This window comes from Podarcis erhardii (genome assembly GCF_964252035.2).
Source record: "Podarcis erhardii genome assembly, chromosome: 4".
Lineage (NCBI taxonomy): Eukaryota > Metazoa > Chordata > Lepidosauria > Squamata > Lacertidae > Podarcis > Podarcis erhardii.
This window is the reverse complement of record NC_138508.1, coordinates 84,742,390-84,763,345: the sequence shown is the minus strand read 5'-3', so window position 1 is coordinate 84,763,345 and position 20,956 is coordinate 84,742,390. Positions and strand designations below refer to the sequence as shown.

General features: G+C 43.7%; 1 protein-coding gene across 1 annotated transcript in view; it reads right to left on the bottom strand.

The window, feature by feature from the left end:
• FGF14 (fibroblast growth factor 14) overlaps positions 1 to 14,216 on the bottom strand; it is a 295,728-nt gene extending 281,512 nt beyond the window's left edge. Inside the window, exon 1 of the mRNA XM_081858343.1 lies at positions 14,152 to 14,216. Coding sequence (XP_081714469.1) covers positions 14,152 to 14,203 — 52 coding nt within the window. The 5' untranslated portion in view covers positions 14,204 to 14,216. The remainder of the gene's footprint in view (positions 1 to 14,151) is intronic.
• Between the last annotated feature and the right edge of the window lie 6,740 nt (positions 14,217 to 20,956).

The window sequence follows — 20,956 nt, the reverse complement described above, 5'->3', positions numbered from 1 at the left end:
AGGCTTGTTAATCTCTCAAAAATAAGGAACTCTGCCTCCCAGCCACCAAAAGAATGTTATTACTATCAAGGCAAAGAGATGCTCTGAAATGAGGGAACACCTGTTGTGTTCTTGACCATATAAGAAACACCTAATAATCCTGAGAAAGATGGACTTTTCAAACATGTGGTTATGTTTCAACATCTGCTTAAAAGTCTCAAGGAGAATCATTGATATTTCCCATTATCTGGACCTAAATATCGGTAACAGCAACTGGAAGAAGCATCATTAAGAGAATTTCTTTTTCTTTTTCTTCTTCCAAAGGATAGAAGGAATTACCTTGGGCACTCCCCAAAGTTCTACAAATATTGTTAGGTAAAGGTAAAGGTACCCCTGCCCGTACGGGCCAGTCTTGACAGACTCTAGGGTTGTGTGCTCATCTCACTCTATAGGCTGGGAGCCAGCGCTGTCTGCAGACACTTCCGGGTCACGTGGCCAGCGTGACGAAGCTGCTCCGGCGAACCGGCACCAGAGCAGCTCACGGAATGCCGTTTACTTTCCCGCTGGTAAGTGGTCCCTATTTATCTACTTGCACCCGGGGGTGCTTTCGAACTGCTAACAAATATTGTTATCAGCTATTAAATTACAGGCAGGAAATGTTTTATGCATGTCTGATATGTGTGCATTTTCACATGTGTGCATTGTGTCAAACCAACCCAAAAGTGCCCCGAAATGACACAAGAAGGGGTGCAGCAGGGCAGAACGGGATGCTTGCAGGCTTTTCAATGGTGTTCCAAACATATGCAATTTCATTTAAACACACATTGCCTTGGAATGCAGCCCCCCATAAATTGGGAGCTGCCTGTACAGGACATTCCATGTTTTGCAAAAAAATAAAAAAATTCCCACTTTAACATAATGAACACTAGTCAGCCAAAGTTGAGTTCCCGTAGAGGAGATATAAAGCCATTGACATTAAAGGAGTTTAAGAGTGCACAACATTTACAAGATGCTGCACCATGCTGGACCATAGCTGTAATCTTGACGAAGATGTGATTAATAATCCATCATTAATATATGCCTTTTTGTTTACAAACATATCATGCCAACTATTTCCTTAAGGTCTTAACTCTCCTCTATAAATAGCAATAGTTCCACTACTTCTGATATATCTCATAACACATCTGTTAAATTTCACTCACCAGTCTCAATATTAGCAATCAAACCATTTTGGCTACCTTGCTTGCTGCAATCTGAAATTACCAGGCTGATTTACAGATTTTTAAACCCAAGGTACCATACACACAAGGGAGAAGCAGGGCACACCACATCACACTTACAATGACTTCCATGACAGACTGTGCACATAGAATCATAGAGTTGGAAGGGACTCTAAGGATCATCTGGTCCAACCCCCTGCAATGCAGGAATATGCAACTGTTCCATGCAGGGATCAAACCTGCAACCTTGGCTTTATCAGCACCATGCTGTAACCAACTGAGCTATCCAGGCATGCATGGCAAAAGTTACCCATTGAATCTCTTTTTAAAGCTAGATGCTACACCACACACACACAAAAATCCAAACGTAGACCTAGCCAAACACTACAATGGTGCTATCTTTCAAATGCCAAAATGCCCAATCCCATAAACACACAGAGGACCACAGAAAAGGTCAATGCAACCATCTCTGCAGGGCAGAGTGTTGAGGCAGAAGTCCAGGGCCACCTTCAGCAGAATGATCAGGAGAACCTCCAAAACCAGCAAGGCTGACTTACCATATTTTGAAGTGAAGTAATGCAACCGTTAGGTCCAGTGCTTTTTTCTCTAGAAAAATAGGTGCCGGTACTCACCGTGAAGTTGTTACAGTAAGTGCCACACTTTTTAACAACAACAACAAAAAGAGGTGCCGATACTGCATACCCTTGAAGTACCCCTGGGGGGAAAAGCACTGGTTAGGTCTGTAGTTTAAAATGATCTAATTGCCTGACAGAAACTTGTCAGGCAATTCCCTGCCCCAAAGCAGGGTAGGGAAGTGAGGTGCTCCACACAGAAACCCCAGTAATACAGCAGAGTTGGATGAGAACAGGTCATGTACCTTTTAGATTTGTTTTTAAGTAACTGCAACATCACTGTTGTTCATTTCAGCACGGCACCCCATAAAATCCAACAATATGGTGGCTTTGTGCATCATGCAGCAAGTTGGTTAACTAATATACTGAAGAAACTGTGGCCACATTTACATTAGGATGTTTTCACGTTTCAGTTCTGTTTCACATATTGGGGTGCTCCAATATACCCGATTGCGCGTGAAAGCTGCCATGCTAAGCCCACTAAACTGAGAGTAAGCCCCACCGAAGTTAGCATGACTTACTTTTGAGTAGCCACATAGAGGACTGCACTCTTTCAGAGATGCAATAGGTAGCCTACAACTGCCTGCATTGCACCCAGAATCTGTCATTTGCTTGAGGAAGCAAAGATCCATCAGAAGTGGATTTGCAGTGTGTGTGTGTGTGTGTGTGTGTGTGTGTGTGTGTGTGTGTGTGTGTTAAAAAAATCCAGGTTGGCTCATGGATGACTTCTATGGGTGAGTAAGCCTTCACAAAAATAATAATGTCATAGGTGGCACTTTTGTATCTCTTTGCATCACCTTGTACACAATGCTTTTCAATGGAGTCACTTGGCATCCCACATTCACCTATCATTCATCAAGTGAACAGCAGTGAAGTGCACAGAAATCAAGTGTGAATCAGGCCTTTGTTGTGAAGAAATGGGGCCATGACAGTGCTGCACTGCAGATGTTATCAACGTGAGTTTGCAAGGCTTTCACCATTTTTTTTAAAAAACAATCTTACTGCTTTTGGGAAGAAACATTTGGAGAAGGGCTGCGGCTCATTTGTACAATGCAAGCAGAAGGTCCCAGGATCCATTCCCAATATATACAGGAAGGGCTCAGAGAGGCACTTGCCTGAAACTCTGCTGCCTGCCAGAGTTGACAATATGAACTAGATTCCTGGACCAGTGTTCTGAGTCATAGAATCATAGAATTGTAGAGTTGGAAGGGAGCTTGAGGATCTTCTAGTCCGACCCCCTGTAGTGCAGGAATATGCAGCCATCCCATACGGGGATTGAACCTGCAAGCTTGGCGTTATCAGCACCATGCTCTAACCAACTGAGCTATCCAGGCATAAGGCAGTTCCTTGTGTCCCTTTATAGTGGCTTCTGCCTCCCGCTGTTGGATGAGGGCAAAGGCCCATCCAGCCCAACATTCTGTTCTTACAGTGGCCAACCAGATGCACACTTGCCTGGGAGCAAACCCCAGTGAACATGACTGTGATGTGAGAACCACTTACTCATGAGTCAGCACTGCTAAACTTATTTGGCTTCCTTCTGAGTAAAAATGCATAAATGTGCTAATGTCCATATTCTCTTCTCCTAACATAATTTGACGTCTAGAGAAAGATTTTTTTTAAATAAAAACAAATTAAAAACAAATAGAGACATAAGTTTTAATTTTGTAGTGTCATATTTATTCTTATGGTCTATCGTTGTTGTTCTGAGCTGCCCTGAGAAGGTTGGCAAATAAATCTATTAAATAAACATAACAGGCAAACATGTGTATTACGTTTGTCCCCCAAGCATCAATCATTCTCTTATAGAACAATCCCTATTCACAGCTACTCAGAGTGAGCCCCACTACGCTGAGTGGGGCTTAATACCAGGGAAATATGTATAGGATTGCCGCTGTAAGTACTAAAACCAACTAGCACCGAGATGGATGCAGATCTATGGCTCAAACAGAAAGAATCATGAGCATGAAATAATTTCACCCATTAAGAAGGGCAACACAAGCTTTAATTAGATCAGGGGAGGAAATTTAATTTGTGTAAATTCAGAAAATATATTCCATGGTGGGCAAGTGCTTTAGTAGGTGAGATCCAAGTAAACAGGTCGTTGTTCATTTGAGTGCCGCGAAGAGCATGCCAACACCAGGCATCTATTAACTTCATAATAGATAGGCATGCAATGCATATGTATTAACATCTTGCCATACATAATTCTGTGGCCTTTACGGACGCTGCTTCAGAACTAGTATTTATTTATTATCCACTCTTCCCCCTGAAGGAATTCAGGGGCGTAGTCTAGAATCATTAATATTTAATTAAAACATTACAAAATTTAAAACTATGATAAAAATGCCTGGTGACCAACAATATATTTGACTTCCTTGAGTATGACCCCTTTTGGCTTTAATGGAGATTCATTTTGCCTATGTTCACCAGATCCAGACCCTAGAGGTTAAATTCCTGTACCTTTAAGGACTGAACAGAAGTCAGAATTTTCCCAGGAGAAGCTTTTTGCAACATAGTGATGCATTGGTCATACCTGCAGCAATGTTCTCTTCTCTGCTAATTTTAAAGGTATAGGATTCAGAAGGCACACAGGACATCTCCTTAAAACAGATAAGACTGTTCTAAGTCTTGTCTATTTTATTTTATCTATAAGAATCATCTATTTCAGTCAGTGTAGATAATATTGGATTAAATGGACAAACAGGTCTCATCTGCACTGTACTTTTGAAGCAGTATTATTGCACTTTAAACAGTCACAGACCCTCCAAGTGCCCTCCAAGTGTTCCAGGGACAGTCCCAGTTTTACAGAAGCCATCTCAGTTTCTGATTTGATCCTGCAATGCCCCACTTTTCCTTAGGACGTCCCTATTTTCATTGGAGAAATGTTGGAGACTATGGAGTTATGAGACTGAGACACACACACACACACACACACACACACACACACACAAGCCAAAGAGATAAGTAGCTATACAACCTTAAGAAGACATCTGAAGGCAGCCCTGTATAGGGAAGTTTTTTAATGTTTAATGTTTTGTTATGTTTTTATATATATTGGAAGTCGCCCAAGGTGGCTGGGGCAACCCAGTCAAATGGGATGGGTATTATTATTATTATTATTATTATTATTATTATTATTATTGACTAGGACATCCCTATTTTCATCAGAGAAATGTTGAATATCGGGAACTGTAGTTTGTTATGGGTGCTGAGATTTGTTACGAGCCCCCTATTCCCCCTGCACAGACCTGCAGTTCTCAGCATGGTTTAACTGTCAATCCATCTTCACAAGGTACTCTGAGCATCGTAACTCTGTGTGCGAGTCTCCATCACAGGTCTTCCCCATCAATGACAGGCTTGATCCTGGGACCTTCTGCACGCATTGAGCTATAGTCTCTCCATTCATACACTGCCAGGGCTAAGCAATACTAGTAAGGATTTGAAAAAAACCTGACTTAACCTCCACAGTAGAGAAAGACAACGCAGAGCCTGAAGGCTTGTATTCTCCCACATGAACTTGCCCTCCAATTAAGATCTCTCTCAGAGTCCCTTCTCCAAGTGAAGGGCTGGGGCCTGTGGGTGGAAGCTGCCAAAAAGGGATGAAAAAATAGTAATTTTCCACTTCAGAACATTGTCTTCTTTATGCCTGGGAGCACTGTAGCATTTCATGTATTTTTTCCCCCTCGGTTGTTCATACATTTGGTGGTTTGTAACTGATTTATTGTAAGTTGAGTGGGTATGATTGCTTTTGATGTAATTGCTGATATTTTGTTGATTTTTGGGTCACAGCCAATATTAATTCTACTCAGAGTAGACCCACTAAAGTTAACAAATGTGACTAACTTAAGTCTATTAATTTCTACAGTACTGTAGAAAGGCAGAATACAAATTGAAATTTGAATTGAGTTTAATTCAATGCCCAACTGCAGAGAGGGCCTTTCCTGCAATGGCACCCAAATTATGGATTTCTCTCCCTAAAACTGTGTGCCTGGTACTTTCTTTTACTATTATTTAGGTACCAGATAAAGTTTGTCTTGGTGTCTAGGGCCTTTAATGGTGTCTTACAATATTTGCCCCTTATAAATGGAGTAACTACTATTTTATCCTGGTTGTGTGTTTTTTAATAAAACAAAACACTAATGTGCTTGTGGTTGTTTTTACCTGCTGTTTAATCATGTTTCTTTTATGCTGTACTGTTCATGTTTTATCAAACCGCCTTGAGGCTATTGTGAAAGGTAGGCTATAAATACCTCAAATTAAAGTGAAATGCTTTTAGACCAAGATCTATATGCATGCATTCTTTCCAATGCCATGTAGAGTCCAGCAACAACAGCATGTGTTTGTGAGTTAAGAGGTGGATTCAGTCCTCCATTCTCCTACGATTCCTGTCAGTTTCAATCCCATTCTAAAAGCTTACTGCAATACATCTGGCACAAAGTTTGATGTCAATGCAGCTGGCCTCAAATCCCTGTAGGATGATACACGAGGATAGTCATCCCTAGACTTTCTCTCTGCCATTTCTGCATTCCACCCTTTAGTCAGCTCAAGAGCAGCAGCTGTTCGTGGCACTGCTATGCCACATCTGATAATTATGGCTACTACCAGCACGGCAGCTTGGCCCCCAACTACTGCCCCACATTGGCTTCTCTACACTCTTTCATTCTTATCACCCATGCACCGTTTAATACCATGACATTGCCTTGGCACAGAGTGGGGTCTCATAAAAATATGACCCTTAGCAAAAAGGAGCTAAAGCAATTGGGAATTCCCAGTTACAGGAGAAAATATGTTACAGACCTTTTTTTCTTTCCTCCACCAAAAATTAATCTCAGGGTTGTGGGTTCTGGCCCCCCACCTTGGGCAAAAGATTCTTACATTGCAGGGAGTTGGACTAGATTGCCCTCTACAATTCCATGATTCTGTTGCCAGATGGGGACACGGGTGGCGCTGTGGGTTAAACCACAGAGCCTAGGGCTTGCTGATCAGAAGGTTGGTGGTTCAAATCCCTGCAACGGGGTGAGCTCCCGTTGCTCGGTCCCTGCTCCTGCCAACCTAGCAGTTCGAAAGCACGCCAAAAAGTGCAAGTAGATAAATAGGTACCGCTCCAGCGGGAAGGTTTCCGTGCGCTGCTCTGGTTCGCCAGAGTCATGCTGGCCACATGACCCGGAAGCTGTACGCTGGTTCCCTCGGCCAATAAAGCGAGATGAGTGCCACAACCCCAGAGTTGGTCACGACTGGACCTAATAGTCTGGGGTCCCTTTATTGCCAGATGAGAGAGTACTTTATAAGCAAGTTTACCCTTTGCATTTGGGGGTGGGGAGCTGAATCTGACTAGCACGCCAAACCCTTCCTCCTGCCCCTGTGGGCCAACTTTAGCAAGTGGGCAACTCTGCCCAAATGTCAATTACCTGACGTCATGACAATTTGGAAGGCACCTTTGAAGTCCATAAGTTATTTCAAAACAAACTGCTTGTAGATAGACTTCAAAGTGATGGTAGCCATACCTTTACCTGCCTTTCACCTGAGGTCTCATTAATCTGGGAGTAGCAGGCGGCTTGTTGAAGTCACCTTTCTTATCAAGATGCAAAAACAGGGCTAGCACAAGAGGACAGTGATGATGAATGTTTTGAGACAGAGATGCCTGATCATTTGGAAAGATGTTCAAATCAACTCCACATTTCTGTTCCTGCCAGTGTCCCACTTTATAAGCAATCACACATCCACACAGTTGTTCCTCCTTAACTGGCTGGAGTAACCAATTATGGTTGCCAATACTCTTGAACTAGAACTGAACTAAGAATCAGGGAATGGAACATTGTCTCATTGCCAGTTGGCCAAACTAACTCATAACCCTTCCATTATTTACCCTATGTCATATTATTGCTTAAACTAGCATAAAATGCTATGTATCAGTAGTTCCCAACCAGCTGGCTAGAACCCAAAATTGCGTACAGAAGTGAACTCCAAACTCCATGATACATTGAATGCATCTTCATAGTTTAAAAATACAAAACAAAATTACTGTATGGGACCTAATCCAGATTTGGAACATGGTGCAGGTGCAATGGGGTCAATCCTTTCCCCACAGAAACCTTGTAGGCCCATGCACAATATTTGTCCCAGGAGGAAAGGAACTCTTAAGATGTTTCCCAAGGAAGGAAACTGTACCACAGGGAAGAAAGAGTTAACCTCCCACCACCCATGACACTGGCCCAGGTCAGGACCTCCTACAGCAGTTATTTTAAATGCACACAAAATGGACATACCTGCAAATATTCATTTAATGTATTGGGTCCTTTGAGCCTAAGCTTCCAGGATGTTAAATATGTTTATAGTCAGTGAAGCAAAATCCAAAATTAATAGTGTTGAATTTGGACCTGGATCCAAATCTGTGCTATACTGTTAATCCACTCAGTGGCCTTTGCAAAGTTTTTTTTTTTCAAATTTTGTATATTATTTGAGGTCTAAATGAATGCCCTGGGTGGGAGGCAGCAGCATGCTCCTGGCCTCCCCTCCTCTGTGCATTTGTACAGAGCCCTTGCCTGTACAATTTTATATGTGAGCCTTCCTATACACATCCTAATGAACACACATAGGTCAAGGAACCTGCCACTGCAATGCCACACACACACCCTTCAAAAACAACAACAACAACAACCACATGCTCATTTAGTCCTCAAATAACATCTAAAAATTCCCTTGTCTGTCAGCTTCACTGCCCATTTGCAAAGTGGTGACGATGAGACAAGGATTTCAAAATGTCTCAAATGCTAATCATGCTCCTAATAATATTGACTTCCAGTCAGGGGGTGGGACAAAAGGATGCACAAGAAGGCCCAGTGAGTGCTGCCTCCAGGTCATCAGCTGAACATCCTTGAGTTTGGTAATGGCAGGTATGCAACTCCTGTTTTCAGTACATATATGCAGTACATATAGATTCTGAGATATACTCGGAGTCGAGAGTGGATTACATGCTCTTTATTCAGCTCATAGTGGTGAGGAGGAATGGAAGTTCCCCCAGAATGTCTGCTTTATATACATTATTTACACAATGGGCCCCACGTGATTGGCTATTTCCGGGATTCACCTGTAGGCCAATCAGGTTGCGGATTCACTTCCATCTGCAGCTGGATTGGGTGGCTCCTGTGGACCAATCAGACTGCTGCATTCTGAATCCTATTGTTCTAGGACCAATCAGACTGCTGCATTCTGAATCCTATTGTTCTAGGACCAATCAGACTGCTGCCTTTTGGATCCTATTCAACTCAGTACATAACAGATTCACTTATATATTAGAGTAAAAACAGCATCACATGGAGATGGCATCTCTTGGGATGGCAAAATGTTCAGAGATCCCAATGCAGTAGTGAACCAATCTTAGAGGTGCACTGCATTGCCACTGAGGATACTGAGGTGCTTCACTTGATTTGTTCACAGCTACCCACATGTGATCAGAAAGTTGTGTTTCAACAAGCACTGTGGTACTGGGAGAGGCCTTCTGAATGGCACAGTATTGCCCCTTGAAAAGGCAAGGTGTCTATGGCCTACTCTGATCTGCCCTCTCTTCCCAGAACTTGTAAAAGCTGAGGATGACTAAACAAGGCACTAGGGTGGTGGTGGGGTGGGGGTGGTGCAAGGCAAAACAAGCTTAATAATAACAAAATATACAAACTTTGAAACTTTGACTTATTTTGCTCACTTTAAATATTAAAGAAAACCAAGCAAGTCACAAAATATTTCCCCTTGAAAATAAATAAGTAAAAGTTAAGGACCAACATGCCTCCTTTCCCAGGACCCAGATATGGAAGTCAAAATATATTTAACCACCGCATTTCTAAAAGTATATTCTCTCAACTTCTGAAATTAAATTGCTTCATTGTGTCAGTCATTCTGAAATGTTTCACATGCCATTCAGTGATAGGAATCCCAAGAAGCAAGCAAGTCAGATGAAGGAAAAATAGAGGGAAGGAAAAGAAGACATTGTTATTTGGATAAAGTTGGCTAAATGTTCACATACAAATGACTTTTAAACGACTCAGACACATCAGTGTTAAGAGAAACTCCCAAGCGCAGACATTCTGTTTGTTTTTCAAACTAATTTTCATCATATGTAAAACTGAATATTAAGATTTTGATTCAGAAGGTGATGAAAATTCCAGCTGATACCATAGACTATTCATTTTCCTAGGCAATCAAACACAAGTTGATACATTTTGCATGATCCACCACAGGCTTAGAAGCTACAAAACTGCTTCACTCTAATCATGAAATTAAACGTTTCATGTAACAAAAGAACACTTGCACTATGTGAATGAAGTATGTTGAATACCCAAAACTAGGACAATGTAACAAAAGTAAAGTATGAATTAAGTTTATTTGTAGGGTCTTACTCCTGGATGCAACAATAACTCTCTATCCCAATTTTCTTTCAGTTTACCCTTTAACAAATCCAATCAAGATGACTAGTGGTTAACATCCTAATGTCTCTAAAAATTAAAGCATCTTACAATGTTTAAATGGCAGGTCCTTTTGTTTTGGCTTCATGCTGTGATGAGGTTTGCACAGCAAGTTACTCAGAAGTAAGCCCCACTGAGTTCAGTGAAACTTTTTATCTAGTAAATCTTCTTAGGATTTGCACAGTCTTATTTTTGCTAAAGCAGGAAAACATTTTAGTCATTCATCACTCATCATTAAAACTAATATGCCATAATGCAACAAAGGAAAAACTGAGCAAAATATGTTACTTGGTACTTAATTCAAAGCATGATTTAGCCATCATCAACACAGTTTCTTTCATGGCTGTGTAAACACTCCAATATTTGTTCTTAAAGGTCAGGCGCTATATTTTGTGCATAGCTTGTTTTCCCCCTCAAGAATCGTAGCATCATATGCAAACGCTGCCTCAGACAAACTTTAGAGCATGGACCAGTCATTGACCTGCTACAGTACATCAACCACTGTCAAAGAAATCTATTCATGCAGCCACCACACGCATTGCCAAGTCTTTCCCACCTTAAAATCATAACCTATTTATCCTCCTCTGAGTCATAACAAACAGAAGACGATCGATCATATTCAAGACTATTCCTCAGGGCTGTTTTACAGTTTAGAGGGGTTTGCCTATATTTCACATTAATTGATCAATTAATTTCACAGCAGACGCATACCTCAGGACCACAGACTACTTGCGGCATATATTAAAGGCTTTAGCTAAGGCAGAAACAGGGAGCGGAAACCAGGAGAGGCGAACCATTATTACCACAACAAAAAGCTGTAGGAGTGTGTGCACTGGTGTGTATGAGAGAGAGACAAAGAAGCTCTATAACTTTGGGAAAGAAAATAGCTTGCAAGTATACGTATACCAAAATCCACATACGGTTGCTGCATTGCTAGAAGAGTGATGCTGAAACTAAAAGATAACATGAAGCACCTGAGCTTTCTGTTCACACTTAACTCGGCAGCCTCCATCCTAATCAAAACTGCTGTACTGTACATGTCTTGCTATAGAATATTTGCATTTTGCACTAAGTTGTGCGTCACCGTACCAGAACCAGAATTTCATTTTTCCCCGATTTGGGAAAACCAGCAACAGCATGTTATAAATCACTTTTTTAAAAAAGAAAGAAAAAGACTAAGGATAATGCGGAGTGGGGTGGTAAGAACAGAGATCACCTAGGAGAGTTTTGCTTATCCTGTACATTTCCATAGGCCTCTAATAATGTTTCTTATCTATTCTTATTCATTCCAGCTGGACCCCATGAAAGGGAATCTGCAGCATTTTGGGGTACCTAGGCATCTCAAAAATCTCCACCATCTCTGAAATATCTAGAAAGAAGCTCAGCATAGCATCCTCCTTGGAAGAAGTCATCATAAAGTAAACTGGACAACTATCCTGAGAAGCAACCTCTCTCTTTCTCTCGCTTGTGCCTGGAGGGATCTAAAGGAGTCCAAAACATTCCTGTGTTCACTTCTGGTTATCCTAGGCTGTGCATTTCTCTTGCTTGCAAGGGGAGGGGAAGGGGACCTTCTATTCCTTACCCCCTCTTTTGTTGTTGCAGAGATGCAACATCTTTGTTATTTAAAAGGAAATCAGGGGGCAAAAAAGGGTTTTATTATTTAGGTCAGTTTCTCCGACTGTCTTGAGTCCAGCCTCAAGGCATCCTTCTCACTGGTCGTTCAGCTGGTCAAGGAGGCAAGTGCTTTCTGCGGGAGTGCTTTGATGTGTTGTTTTCATATACATAAACTGGAGAAGAATGCACCGGCTCCCTTCGTCGGTTTGCACGAAGGTCCTGAGCCTTGGCAAAGTTGCCATGGCCCAAGCGTGCTGTCCCCCCCCCCCACCGCAGTGCCTGCAAGTGGGGAGCAAAAGGTTGCCTTCCAGGATGAAGGATCAGCACCAAGCTAAACCCACCACCACCGAGCCCACTACCAACCCTCGACTCGTCCAGTGCAGAATGGAAGACCGAGCTCGCTCGCTCTCTCCCACCCCCCACCCCACCCCCCCGAGAGCTGAAGGGGCTGCTGGGGCATCCAGCCTTCTTTGGTATTCTGGGAAGGAGCTGCTTCTGTTTGCTGCAGCGGGGAAGCGGACGGAGCCAACACACACACACACACACACACACGCGAAGGGAGCAAAACGTCTCCCTCTCTCGGGATGCAGAGTTAGTCCCTTTGCATTGCAAGTCTGAAGCCAGGGAGGAAGGAAAAGGCTGCCCCCCAAGCACCAGCTGCCAACCCTGCTGCAGCTTGTTGGTGTGTCAGCGGATGCTTATGATCTACTACACTGCAGTACCACCGTCAAGAGCCTCCTGCTTAGAAACTGCTACTGCAGGGCAGGCAACACCAAAAACACATACACACACTACACGAGTCTTTCCACCCCACACCCCTGGCTCCTTTCTAGGCTCGCCACAAACCTCCACAGGCTCTTGCCCTCCAAAGCACTGCTAGGGACGGCAGATCCCCGCCCAAGACCACACAGGTGATCCCAACTATCCAACTCGACAGGCTTGAGCCTGTGTGTGTGTGTGTGTGTGTGGACACGGGGAGGGGAGGGGGTCTGTCTGGCTGTGGCGCGGCTTCCTTGGGAAGACTATCCATCTCCCAGCCTCCCTCCCTCTCTCCCCAAACTCTCTCCATTTGCCAGCGCTGTCCTTCCCCGTTGACACGAGGGAAAGAGAATTAAGGGGGGGTGGGGAGGCTTGGAGGAGGCGGTGGGGTTGTGGGGCTGCCCTAAGCACCTGCAATTTGCATTTCTTTATGTAACGTCCTGCAAGTTTCCCCGCTGGAGCTTGCTGGGGTTGGAAGCTGACAAGCAGACAGGCTGGGCTGATCAACAAGGCGCAAAAAAAGTGAACCTAGACCGGCGCGCAAAAAGCTAGGTCATTTTTCTTTTTTAGATCCTGGGCTTCATGGGTTAAGGAGGCAATGTGCATTGCATGACTTCCTTCCACATGTGGCAAGTCAGCCCTGCTGCTGCGTATGGAGACGGAGGGGGGGCTCCTTCTCCTCCTTCTGAGTGGGGCCTTGGGCTTCTGCCCCCCCAAAAAAACCTGCTCAGAGACTCTCCACTGCACACACACACACACACACACACACACACCCCTCTGCCTAGGCTACTGTTGGACAGGTGGACTTTCTCTTAGTTCCCTTCCAGGCACAAACTCCCTGAAAGTGTTTCTCTCTCTTTTCTCTCTGCCACCAGATTGCAGGCTAGGGGGAATGCGGGGATGGGGAAGGGCAGCTGACGAAGATCTGGTGAATAAACACAAAGAGCTGGGTTTTGCAAGGGCTTCTCTTCTCCCCCCCCCCCCGTCCACTTTAGAAGCACGAGCCACGCTTGCAAGTTGAACCGAAAGTCTCAGGCAGGGCGCCCTCAGGTACACCCACCAGTCGCGCAAGGCCCTGAGACCTCTGCTGGAAACTGTTGCGGGGAACGAGGAGACCAGGAAAGAAATGGGGGTTATGAGACACTGCTACAATTCCATCTTCCGGTAAAAAAATGTCAACAGAGATCTAAGTTTTCTCTCCCCACACCCACCCACCCACCCTCCCACCCTCTCTCTTCCCCGTTGGAAACAATTCACCCAAAGCAGATTTTGGCGAATTTCCTGCAAACACAGCCTGGCCTATTTGTACACCGCGCTGCACGCAAGTCTGCACCGGCCTGCTTTCCCGTTTCCCCCTTTCTCCCCTCGACAGGACTGCAGACCTGGCGCTATGGGGAGCAACAGACGAGAGTAGCACAAAGGTGGGGGGTGACTGACACACACACACACACACACACACACACACACACTGTGATGCAGTGTATTGCTTACCAGTTGGGTTCTTGTTCTTCTTAAGACTCTTGCCACAAAGACACTGCAGCATATGCGATCCTTTGCTGAAAATGTTCCAAAGAAACCACATTGATTTGGGCGAAAAGCAATCCTGCGCTTATACACCCTGAGAAAGAGGAGATCCTTGTGGTTGTTGCATAATAATAAAAATTGAGATCAGGGTCTCCTCCAGAGGGGCACCAGTTTTATCATTGGCCACCACAACAAAAAAACAAAAACAAAACAAAAACAAAAAAGAGGAAAAAAGATTAAATCCTGATCTCCCAGGGTTGTTTTTTTTTTTTTTTTATCCCCTTCCTTTCCTTCTCCCCCCCCTTTCCCCCTCACGTGGTTAATTTCTTTCAGACTTCTCAATGGATGCGTTTTTCAGCCAGGGTGAACGGTTATCTCCCTCCTCCAGAACGACGCTGGATTATCACCCAAAACTGTGGAAGAAGAAAAAAGACATAGATCCTTCTCTTGCTTGCCTTCTTGTTCCTGTTCCTTCTCCTCCTCTCTTTCAGATGGAAGCCAACCAAGACATGAGGCGATGAAATTCCAGCCAAGGCCAAAAACTAACCCGAGACAACAGTAAAGCGCGAGAGATCCCCACAGAGGAAACCATAGCCTGTGACTTGATGGCTGGGAGGCTGGGTGGATCTGCAGAACAAAGCCAAAGCAGGATGCATCCTACTAAAAGACTGCCATAGTGCAGCCCCTGGAAGGGAGAACGCACGGCGCCCGGATCTCCTCCACCACCACCCAGCTCAAGTCTGATGGATGAAGGCAGGCGCTCCCCTCGGAAAGTGCTGGTTTCTACCATCAAATCATCTCAGGGTTGTATGTAATTGTGTGGCACCTGCGGTTCCCAGTTGCACAGCAGATGCAAATCTTTAGCCCTTAGCATGCAGGCGAACCACACACGCGACAGAGGCAGGTCTCTTCTCTCTTTCTTTCTCTCTCTCTCTCTCCCTGCTCCGTCCAGCACTGGCGTGCATTAGGGGGAAACGGAGACGGATCCTCCCCCCTCATGCACACACACACACACACACATAGATAGAGAGAGAGAAAGAGAGAGAGAGAGAGAAAGACGCAGGCACACACTGGATTCCGCTCCTGAGCCTGGGCTATGAGTTACAGGCTTTCAACGGGAGTAGGAGGAGTTAAGATTTGCATGGGGAGCCTGGCTTTCCATGACGTAGCCACGTGCTCCCGAGCCTGTCACCAGTGAGATGCTTCAGCCAGCCCAGGGAAGGCAGTGTCACTGCAGTCTCTGCCTTGTCCCCCCACCCACCCAACCCCCCTCTCCTCCGTTTCTCTCACCCAGCGTGCTGCAGCTTAAAATGCTGGACCCAGCCTGCCACTTGTACACTCCAGGGAGAAGTGTATCCCTGCATGCTAACCAAAAAGGCAAGGAAAACCCACACACAGAGCGTGACACATTCAGAGTTGGAGGGAATAGGGCTGGGTGGGAATGAGAGATTCCTTGGAAGACCCTGATCGCCAAACGGAGAACCACAGAAACGTAGAGTTGGAGGGGACCACGAGGATCATCCAGTCCAACCCCCTGCGATGCAGGAATCTTTTGCCCAACATGGGGCTCGAACCCACAGCCCTGAGATTAAGAGTCTCATGCCTCATGCTCTACCGACTGAGCTTCTTCTAACAGCAGGGGAGAGAGGTAATTTTACTTGTCTAGACCTGGGGCTGCCAAAACGAAGCTAAACATTATCTCAAAGAAGCCAGAAGAAGGAGAGATTATATGCCTGCCCCATCCAGGCTTCCTTCTGATACAAAAGATCCTAAAGGAATTCCTGCATTGCAGGGGGGTTGGACTAGAGGACCCTCAGGATCCCTTCCAATGCTACAATTCTAGGAAAATGCCAGGAGATGAGTAGCACATCAATAGCTGCTGCAATCAACCCCAAGAAAACAGCTGCACATTGGCACCCTCCTTCCACCTTGGAAATGTGCACTTCTTGTTGAAAATGTTGTTTATATCCTGCACTTTTCTTCCATCATGAAACTTGTGGTGACGTGTAAGGGGGTCCCCAGGTGGTCTCTCATCCAGGCATTTGCCAGACTCGAGTCTGCTGAGTTTCAGCTAAATGGCTGTGCTACATGCCCTCAGACAATGCCCTGGGACCAAACTTTAGTGTCTGAAAGTCCACTGTTGCTCTGCAAAAAACGTGTTGGAATCAGACCTGGGATCAAACATCTATGTTGTCATGAGCTCATGAGACTGAGGCAAATCCTGGTATCGGTTCCCTACCTGTAGAATGAGGGTAGAAGTGTCCTCTTTCACTTGGATGTTGTGCTAATGAAGAAGGTTAATATTGCCCCAAACCATGCACATCTTTATAATGCTATAAACAATAGAATTTATGGCATGAATTGCAAATATTACAACACTGTTTTATGTGTATCTGAAGAAGTGTGCATGCACACGAAAGCTCATACCAAGAACTGACTTAGTTGGTCTTTAAGGTGCTACTGGAAGGAATTTGTTTTGTTTTGACTATGGCAGACCAACACGGCTACCTATCTGTAACTAACACTGTTTTTGTTATTAATACAACTCTAGATAATGCTTGCACTTATACAGCTGAGGTTCTTTAGAACCCACTTCCTCATTAAAGCAAGAATGGCCCAAATCCTTGCTACCCTAATAGGGAAAACTGCTTTTCTGGGAATCATTATTCCAAGGTGTCTGTTGCTGCTTAAAAGTAAAGGTAAAGGGACCCCTGAACATTAGGTCCAGTCGTGACCGACTCTGGGGTTGCGGTGCTCATCTCGCTTTATTGGCCAAGGGAGCCAGCATACAGTTTCCGGGTCATGACTAAGTCGCTTCTGGCGAACCAGAGCAGCGCACGGAAACACCGTTTACCTTCCCGCCGGAATGGTACCTATTTATCTACTTGCACTTTGATGTGCTTTCAAACTGCTAGGTTTGCAGGAGCAGGGACCAAGCAACGGGAGCTCACCCCGTCGCGGGGATTCAAACTTCCGACCTTCTGTTCGGCAAGTCCTAGGCTCTGTGGTTTAACCCACAGCGCCACCCGCATCCCTCTGCTGCTTACCTGAGATTAAATCCATTAACAAGACAGAGGTAGGAGAGGAAAATTATGGCCAAGACAGTCTCTAAGCAAGACTTATAACTGCTTAAAAACTGAAATCCCAGATGTGACAAGCATGTTACAAACCTATCCACGTTCCATTCCCAGTTCCTTACACTCTCAGTATCATGCTTATCTTGACATATTAGCTCTACCAACATGTACCTCTTACTTTAGCTTTTAGTTCTTGCACTACTGTGTGAAGAACTTCCTCACCAACTGTACATGCCACACAGCTTAGTGCTAAGGAACATGGTTCGCATGCAGACAGTCCCAAATTTAATCCCCAACATAGACAGCTAAATGCTCAGGTAGGAGTTGCTGTTGTTGTTGTATTTATTTATAGCTCAGTTGGTTAGAGCATAGTGATGATTATGCCAAGGTTGCAGGTTCAGTCCCCATATGGGACAGTTGCATATTCATTCCTGCATTGCAGGGGATTGGACTAGATGAACTTCAGGGTCCCTTTCAGCTCTACAATTATATGATTCTGAAGACCCCAAGGTGGTTGTCTCCTATGGAAGCTAAGGCTTTGAAAAAACTCAATATGGAGGCCAAATGGCCTAAATATTGGGAGATATTAGAACATGATGGAGATACATGGAGATTGCAGAGTTTTGAGAAACTAAAAGATAAAGTGCGAGATTGGTTACATTATTATCAAATTAGAGAGGTTTTTAATATGGACAAGAAAACAGGTTTCCAGGTGGAAAAATCGAAATTAGAAACGGAACTGTTAGAACCTAAAACTAAGGTACTGTCAAGAATGTATAATTTGCTGTTAAAATGGAATACTCAGGATGAAACGGTCAAATCAGCTATGATTAAGTGGGCACAAGATATTGGTTATAATATCATGTTTGCTGACTGGGAATGGTTATGGACCACTGGTATGAAATTTACGGCATGTAATGCCTTGAAAGAAAACATTATGAAAATGATTTACAGGTGGTACATGACCCCAGTCAAGCTTGCAAAGATATATCATCTGCCTGACAATAAGTGTTGGAAATGTAAGGAAACTGAGGGAACATTCTTTCACCTCTGGTGGACGTGCCCAAAAGTAAAGGCTTTCTGGGAAACGATATATAATGAACTGAAAAAGGTATTTAAGTATACCTTCCCTAAGAAACCAGAGGCCTTCCTTCTGGGCATTGTTGGCCAGAAGGTGTTAAAGAAGGATAGAACCTTTTTTATGCATGCAACAACAGCAGCAAGAATACTTATAGCAAAGTATTGGAAGACACAAGATTTGCCCACCCTGGAAGAATGGCAGATGCAATTGATAGACTATATGGAATTGGCAGAGATGACTGGCAGAATCCGAGACATGGGAGAAGAACAAACGGAAGAGGAGTGGAAGAAATTTAAAGTTTATCTGCAAAAACATTGTAAATTATTTGAATGTTAAAATGATGCAGGATACTGAGACAATGAGGCATTAGTGACAAAGCCGAGAGGAATGTGCAAAGATGTTTTTATGTAACAAGTAAAGAAACAAATTAATCAAAGTGATGGGGGACTAGAAGATAAGTGGACAGCAGTGGGAGTGGTTAATTTAAAAGAAATTAAAAAATGTTAAAATTAGTTAAAATACAACAAGAATTTGCTGAAACTAAAATTGGAAATTTGAATACAGAAAAGGGAGATGCGAGGAAGTCAGGAAAGTAAGCTATATGAGAGTAAGAGTTGAACATATATAATTATTTTGTTTGGTTGTGTGTTCTATATTGTTTATTGTTTTCTGTTATGTTGTTTTGTTTTGTCTGTTACTATAAATCTGTTGAAATCTCAATAAAAATGTATTTAAAAAAAATACAATTATATGATTCTGTGTTTTGGCTTTTCCTCAGAACAGGGACTCAAGGCAGCTCACAAAAATGGAAACAAAACAGGTAAAACACAGTAGCTAAAAAGGCAGGGGGGGAAAGTTTAAAAGTAATTAAATTATAAGGGAAAGGAAATGACGTAAAAACAAATTGATTTAAATGCATAGAGCATCCCTTTCCTTAAAAAGAGCCAGTTCCCCAAAACCTGCCAGAATAATAATAACAACAACAACAACAACAACAACAACAACAACAACAACAACAACAACAATGTCTTTGCCTGAAGGCAAAAGGAGAACAAGAAGTGAGCCAGTCTAGCCTCTCTAGGAAGGGAGTTCCAGAATCTGGGAGCAGCCACTGAGAAGGCCCTGTCCTGCGTCCCCACCAGATGTGCCTGTGAGTGTGGCAGAAGGAGAATCATAGACTCATAGAACTGAAGGTGACCACAAGGATCTTCTAGTCCAACCCCCTTGCAGTGCAGGTATCTTTCGCCCAATGTGGGGCTCGAACCCACAGCCCTGAGCATAGGAGCCCCACAATAAAATATTTGAGGGGGCTGGGACCCCACAAAGTTGATGGGCATTCCCATTCAAATGGGGTGTGTGCACTGTGTCATGCGATCAATTAATGCGGGGCAGGGCTTACCTGGGCCCCCACAATTCAAGGCCCTGGCCCTGAGATAAAGGGTCTCATGCTTTGCCAACTGAGAGAGAGATTTCCAAGAGATTGTCTACAAGCCCATTGATATCAGAACTTCCGGAGCTGAACAATTAATTACAGTGGCATCCTAAGCCTGTTTACCCAGAAGTAATTCCCATTGAGCTCAATGGTCGTACTCCTTAACAAATGTTCTTTGAATGACACTGTGGATCTGAGGAATGGCACTGGAATATGGCAATGTAAAGTACAATGTTACATTTTTAACAAATTATTTTGGAATGAGACCTGAATGAATCCAAATATCATAATATGCAGTGCTACTTTTCTAGAAAAATAGGTGCTGGGTTCTCTTAGAATGGCAATGGCGCCCACCTGAGAGGGGCAGGAACTATGTTCCGGAGAGTTCCGGCTGAAAAAAAATGCCCTGATAATATGGGACTTCAATTCATTGGTTTCCCTGAGACCTTGAGAATTCAAGTGCACCGTGTCTACTGTATCACTCCTATCCATATTTGCATTGACACGAATTCTAAAAGTTTAGTTATCAGATATTGATTTTAGTGTAGTGCAAAAAAAAAATAATTATTTTAATTTTAATCTTAAACTTTTCTTATGAATGGCTAATATTTGTCCTTGTGAGTTGTAAACTGTGTTATCCTACTTGTGGCTTGTACGAGTCCGCTGTTTTATTTGATTTGTTTTGTTGTGTTGTGTTTCATGATGGGCGTAAAGCCGAATAAACATTTTGACATTTTTAAAAGTTTAGTTAGACACGGCTTACCTTTGCAGAAGTTATGCTGGTTCTCTTTCAGCAAGACTTGTTAACGTTATCTTTAGCAATGCTTTCCACCAGTGTCCCTGGAGCAGATATTAAGCTAACAAGTCTGTAATTTCCCAGATCCTTCCTGGATCACTTTTTAAAAATTTGTGTTTATATTGGCCGCATTGCAGTCCTCAGGTATCAAAGTTGCTCTCAGATGAGCTACAATGATCTGTGTTAGGAGAGAAGCCATTTTATACCTCAGTTCTTTCAAAACTCGTGGGTGGACACCATCCAGACTAGTGATTTCTCAGTTTTTGTCATGGAGGCATATCACTTTGTATCTTGCCACCAACATTTGCCTCAGACTCCCTATCCTGTGAATGCACAGGGAATCTCCCACAGCGGAAGCAGTTGCAAAGAAATGGACCCAGTTTCCC